This window comes from Corvus hawaiiensis, chromosome 11 (genome assembly GCF_020740725.1).
Source record: "Corvus hawaiiensis isolate bCorHaw1 chromosome 11, bCorHaw1.pri.cur, whole genome shotgun sequence".
In the NCBI taxonomy this organism is placed as follows: Eukaryota; Metazoa; Chordata; class Aves; order Passeriformes; family Corvidae; genus Corvus; species Corvus hawaiiensis.
In genome coordinates this window covers 22,327,943-22,334,098 of record NC_063223.1, presented here as the reverse complement: position 1 = coordinate 22,334,098, position 6,156 = coordinate 22,327,943, and the positions used below count along the sequence as shown (strand labels likewise).

General features: G+C 56.8%; 1 protein-coding gene across 1 annotated transcript; it reads left to right on the top strand.

Annotated features, from left to right (window-relative positions):
• Window positions 1–2,691: 2,691 nt before the first annotated feature.
• On the top strand, window positions 2,692–5,341 carry LOC125331323 (proline-rich receptor-like protein kinase PERK1). The gene is made up of 4 exons (XM_048315144.1): window positions 2,692–2,941; window positions 3,387–3,491; window positions 4,129–4,303; window positions 4,828–5,341. The coding sequence occupies exons 1-4, from the start codon at window positions 2,857–2,859 to the stop codon at window positions 5,075–5,077; spliced, it is 615 nt and encodes a 204-aa protein (XP_048171101.1). The 5' UTR covers window positions 2,692–2,856; the 3' UTR covers window positions 5,078–5,341.
• Window positions 5,342–6,156: the final 815 nt, after the last annotated feature.

Below are 6,156 nucleotides of genomic sequence, written 5' to 3'. Positions count from 1 at the left end.
GAGGAGGAGGAAGAAAGGATAAAATCCTGTTTCAAAGGCTGTTTTTTCATTTCTAGTATGCCGAAAGTATGGTATACTACACCTGCCTTCAAATATCATTTAATTACAGAAAAACTCTCTACAGTGCCAGACACCAGGACATATTACTCAACACTTTGCCTCACAACGTATCAGCCTTAATTACAGTGAGAGGTAGGTCTTAATTACAGTCCGATTAGAGCCAATCAGCATTGTATGAATGGCAAGGAGAATTTGCACGTGAACAGATGAATATGTCCCAGTCAATAATGAACAAAATTTGCCTTTACTTCGAAGGAAGTAGACATGGAGCAGTGCAGTATCTGGGTTTTATCCAGTGATAAACAGGGCGAGAAGCTGCAACAACTTACCTGTTTTACAGAGCACAAGTACTGATACAGCCCATAGTGCACCCACATGAAGGGATCTTCAGGACATTCCTTTATTTCTTAGCAAGGAATGGGCAGCAAAATGCTGGCCTTTTTCCATTTGTCTGAACTGGAAGCCATGTTCCTCTCCTGTTTCTCCTTGAGCACACTGTCTGTTACTTGCAGGCTTCACTCAATCCTCTCTCGGCCCATCACTAAATAGCACAACTGCCAAAAACCAGGTGCCAGCATCATTACCCAGCATTAATCCAGCACTGCTTTGATGCTGCACAGGAGCACAGAATGGCTTGGGTTGGAAGGGACATTTAAAGGCCATCTAGTCCAATGTCCTGCAGTGAGCAGGGACACCTTTAACTAGATCAGGTTGCTCAGAGTGTGAGCTTGAAAGTTTCCAGGGATGGATTCCCACCTCTCTGGGCAACCTGTCCCAGGATTTCAACATCCACAGTGTAAAAAATGTCTTTCTTATGTCTAGTCTGAATCTACCATCTTTTAGATTAAAACCATTCCCCCTTGGTCTTGTCACAACAGGCCCACCTAAAAATTCTGTCACATCTTTTTTACAAGCCCCCTTAAGGTACTGAAAGGCAGCGGTCTGGTCCCCCTGGAGCCTTCTTTTCTCCAGGCTGAACACCCTCAGCTGTCACAGCTTGTCTCCAAAGCAGAGGGGCTCCAGTCCTCAGAGCATTTTGTCCCTCCTCCGGACTTGCTCCAACAGCTCCATGTCCTTCCTGTGTTGGGGATCCAGAGCTGGATGCAGTACTCCCGGTGGGGTCTCACCAGAGCAGAGGAGTGGAATCATCTCCTTCAACCTGCTGGGCACAATCCTTTGGGTGCAGCCCAGGATAAGGTTGGCAGTGCACATGGCCAGCTCACATCCAGCCTCTCATCCAACAGCACCCCCAAGTCCTGCTCGGCAGGGCTGCTCTCCATTTCTTCATCCCCCAGCCTGTGAGATCAGCTGGGCTGGAACTGTGTCACACCCCTTGGACTGAGCTGCTGAACAGGATGGGCTCCCGCCCCAAGAAGGAAAATTCCTGAGGTCAATCCCCACACAACTCCACCCTGGCTGTGAGGTCACAGCAGGCTCTGAGGTCAGAGCAGGCTCTGAGGTCAGAGCAGGCTCTGAGGTCACAGAGGTCCCAGAGCCCTGCGCTTGCACAGCACCACAGCGACCGAGCAGTCCGTCGCTGACCACAACTGTTGCGGCAGCAGCGGCGGCGGCAGCAGCGGTGCTGACCTTGGCACAGCAGTGCCAGGACTGTGGTGGCAGCGAGAGCTGCGGGACTGGCTCAGGGCAAGGCACCATGGCCCTTGCTCTGCGCCTCTTGCTCCTGCTCCTGCTGGCAGCGGCCCTGCCTGCCAGGGCTGCCCAGGCTGCTCCGATGGGAGCGCGGGGAGCAGGTGAGCCGGCGGCCGGGCTCCCCTTTCCCGGGACAGCGCTCCCTTCTCCCCGGGAAGCGTGGGGGAGGGTTTTCCCCAGGCCTGTAGGGAGGGCTTCTGTGGTGGGAGTGGGAGAGCCCTGAGGAGCCCTGGGCTGCTCCAGCCGCCCCTCCTGGGATGTTGCCCAGGGCCTGCAAAGAGGGACGAGAGGGACCAGGAGCCAGCCCAGAGCTCGCCAGGCCCCTCTGCAGCTTTGGCCATGTCCATTGGCATCTGGCTCCCAGGGCCTTGCCCAACCCCCTTGCAGTGCCCAGTTCCCTAAGGCAGAAGGGGATCCCAGCACACCATGGAATGGTTCTGATCTCTGCTCCCTTCTAGATGAGGGTGCTGGGAATGCTATTCCAGCAATTTGGATGGATGACAATTTTGATCACTTGGGACTTACTGGAGGCAAGTTCTCAGCATCCCTTTCCTGACAGAAAAGTTATTGTCAGTGTGGCAAGACCTCATTCAGGTGCCACTTTCCTTAATGTCACTTCAAGGCTGAAGGATTCTGGAAACCTTGCCCTGCTCCCTTCTTGAGCCCTGAGTGATCCCCCAGGGTCGCTGTCGGGGCAGGAAGGAGCATTTAGCTGTCAGCCTTCTTGCCGTGTGCAATGCCAGTTGCTCCTTGCGTGTGCTCTGTGCAGCCCCGGAGAAGAGCAGAGAGGGAAGGGGCCGGGCCCAGGGCTGTGGCCCGGGGCGCTGTGCCCGGCGCGGCTCCTCTGCCGGCCCCAGGGAGCCGGAGCTGCTGCCGCTGCCGCTGCCAAGCCCTGGCCCCGGCTGAGTTTAGAGCTGCCGGCAGCTCCAGGGAGTGCCTTCTCCCCTGACTGCCCTGCAAGGGGCTCCTTCCATCCCAGCGTGCGGCCACTGCAGGCACGGGCTCCCTCTGCCCGTGCTCCTGAGTGGAAGGCAGAGAGGAGGGAGTGCCGTGGAGGGCACCGATCAACTGGGTGCACCCACTGCCACTCCGGCCTGAAAGAGAAATGGAATTACTCTCCATGAAGATCCTCCGAGAGGGAAGAACATGGACATCCCTGGAGAAGACAAGAAATCCCTGGAGGCATCCGAACTGCTGGACCAGATGCTGAGTGATCTGGAGAGACGGCGTGGTGGGTGCATTTCCCTCAGCCTTCTCCTGAGCCTCAGCAGCCGGGGGCTGTCGCTGCACATCTGCACACGCCGTGCCCGGCACAGGGGAAGGGATCCATGGCAGCCTCGCGGCCCCGCTGCTGCTTTCACGCCCTGCAGGGCTGTTTCCCAGCCTGGCCTGGCTGCAGCTCCTCCCCAGCCTCTGCAGGAAGGCATTTGGCATCAGCTGACAGGGTGCCCAAACTGCACCACGGGCCATGCACACCCTGAGATCCCCTGCAATCTCCTGGTCTCCGGGTAGATCAGGAGTGGAGGCTCTTTGGAGGAGGGAGGGCCCTGGCCCAGCCCCAAGAGCCTGGGCATTTTCCTGATCCATGTCTTTGACCAGTATTGCCTCCTGAAGATGCCACCACCCAAATGGGGAACTGTTCCATCTGACCCAGCTGTCCCTCTTCCTTTCTCCAGGAATGAACCGAAAGATGGTGGCACATCCCACAGGAAACAATGGCTCTGTGCAAGCCCCTGCTGCAGGAAAGGAGGAGCTGCCAGCCACGGGCACAGGCCCAGGAGGTAATTGCTGTGCCGGGCTCAGCCGGGCTCAGCCCTCGGCGGGGCTGCGTGGCAGCAGCTCTTCCCCCAGGGCCGCCCTTGCAGGGCCCGGCAGCAGCCAAAGCTGGAGGTGCCTTGGCTTCGAGGCCTCTGGAGCTCGTTCCGCAGCCCCTGGCAAACGGGACTCGTGCACCCACGTCCCTCCCGCTGCAGCCGCCTCCCGGAGCCGGCCCCGAGTGCCCAGAGGCCCCAGGCACAGGAGCAGCCCCGAGCGGGAGCCCTGCCGCCAGCCCAGGCCCAGAGGCAGCCCTGGCTCCCACACTGGGCAGGGCTGCTGTGTGTCCGGACAGGGCCTGGCTCTGTCCCCCTGCGCTGCGGGAGCTGTCGCGGGGCAGGGAGGGTCGCGGGGCAGCTGCTGCTGCAGGGATGGCTTTGGCCCGTGTCCCTCGAAGGAGCCCCTGCCCCAGCAGCTGCGCTGCCCCCGGGCTCTCCTCCCGGCCCTCTGGGCTTTGTTGGTGGCACAGCCTGTGCCCAGGGGCGGCAAGGTGCCTGCAGGCCCCAGCTCTGGGGAAGCAGAGAACGTCCTGGCCGTATGCAACGTGCTGCCAGCTCAGCAGTGCTGCACAGCACGGGCTCACGCTCCCCATTGCTCCCACAGATGTGCTTGGCAAGTCAGACAAAAATGCCCAGGAAACACTGAGCAGCCCGAGAGTTTTCTGCCCCCAGGATGTGCGCAAGTCCTGCATGGTTGGCACAGTGGTGACACTGATCACTGTGCCACTTTCCATGGTCCTGTGCTATGTTGGGTTCCGGTGGTGGAAGGGCAAAAAACAGTAAGTTGTTGATCTCCATCCCCCAGCTTCTTTTAAAGGCTGCTTGTAGACAGGAAACATTCCCCGTGAGGCTGCTGTGGAGCTGTGGCGAGTCCATGGTTGTCCAAACAACTCTGCTGAGGGTTCTGCTGCTGTGCAGTGCTTTAATTGGCCTCTTAATTGCTGGGCCTTGTCCTGGGGAGCCCGCTCAGGCTGCAGCCAGTGCTGCTCCCACGGAGGCTGCCTGGCCAAGAGCAGCCCCAGGAGCACCGGGCAGGGGCAAAGCAAGGTGGGGAGGAGAGAGAGCGGGGCCGAGATTGCCCTTGAAAGGCAGACGCGCTCTGGGGCCCGCTCCTGGCCAGGGACCCTGCCCAGAGCCATCCCCTGCTGGCTGGGGCCTCGAGGGGCAGCTGTCCACCTGGGCCAAGGTGTGCCAGCAGCTGCAGCCGTGCCGGGGAGCCTTGCCAGCTCTGGGCCCTGCTGGGGAGGAGGGTCCCTGTGTGCCAGGTGCAGCTGGGGGCCTCAGACACCTCCTCTCTCCACAGTCGCCCTGCTCCAGCTCCAGCGTCCCAGCCAGGAAGGCCCAACTCTCCCTCGCGTCCAGGGAGCCCAAGGACAGCCCATTTTGACAGCTCTCAGACATGGCCTCAGCAGCAGCCGCAGTCATCCAGAAAAGCAGAGCGCCAGCACTCTCTGCCTCCCCCACTCCCCCCCAGCCCAGCTGTGAAGCAGAAGCCCTCCGAGATCCCCCCACCTCCTCCCCTCCCGAGCCAGCCGCCCTGGTCCTCCAGCTAGGACTGAAACTGGACCAGCCAGAACAGGGCTTGGGTCACCAACAGCTTGGGGCATCTGCTCTTCTCTACAAATACTATGTGTTACCTGTGGGTACCAGCCAGAGTAAGTTTTCATACTGTTGTACCTACAACAGGAAGGGCTGAAGACTCTTTCCATGCCTTGTCTCATCCTTTGCTGCTTTGATTTTCATGCAGCTGAGTGCTGGCTAAATCTCATCAAAGAACTTTTTTTGCAATAGCATTGCATGTTTTACCCCACCTGTAAGCAGAAAAAAAATAAAAAAATTCTTCAGTTTAGACTTCATTTTTTAGTGTGGTTGGGCCACTCAAATTTTGAGCAATTAATTTTCGATGGCACCTCTTCCCTTTTCCTTACTATCTAAAAAAAGTTCATCTGGACACGAAAATCACCAGAATTACTGAGATTTACCTCAAAGCCCAGAGTACAATCTAGCACAGAATATTCTTCCTGTGTACTGCACCACAAGAAATATTCTGAGGAAATACTGTGGCAGCTGAGGCTATGGAACTCCCAGAATACTGAGCCTGCAGAGGAGGCAAAGAGCCCTGGCAGTGGCTGAGAGGACTTCTCCTCTGCAGGCTCCTCTGAAAGTGTGTCACTTCAGGAAAGTTTTTAAACCTTTCCCTTACCTTCCTCCTGTGCTAAAATGTAGGGCTCATCCTGAGAAAATACTAAGCTACAAACAAGTCTCCATTCCTCAACAATAGCTACGCAGGTGCTCAATTTATCTTAAAGAGCAAAACCGAATGTGATCAGATGAATCATCAAAGCCTATTTGCAGAGAAACCCCACCACATGTGAGCAAACATTTATTAGCGTCAGTTCACTCAAAAGAAACCCAACCTTGTATTAACCAGTGTTTCAAATGAACTTGAATTCTCTTTCCTCAAGTATCAGCTGGATTGGTTTTCTCCTTTTTTTGTCCTAGAGAGAATCTTAGAATGATTTACTCTAGACAGGACTCCTTGGATGGTCCCCAGACCTGGCCCATGCCTTGCCTGGGCTGTTAATGCAGCCTCTTAGCACCACATGACTTTGCCACCCTGTTCAGACCTTGG

Bases quoted from the DNA above. Each gene is read 5' to 3' on its own strand.
- LOC125331323 (XM_048315144.1), top strand. From the start codon at position 2,857: ATGGACATCCCTGGAGAAGACAAGAAATCCCTGGAGGCATCCGAACTG. The intron at 2,942-3,386 runs GTGGGTGCATTT...TCCTTTCTCCAG, and splicing joins TGATCTGGAGAGACGGCGTG to GAATGAACCGAAAGATGGTG. The intron at 3,492-4,128 runs GTAATTGCTGTG...TTGCTCCCACAG, and splicing joins CACGGGCACAGGCCCAGGAG to ATGTGCTTGGCAAGTCAGAC.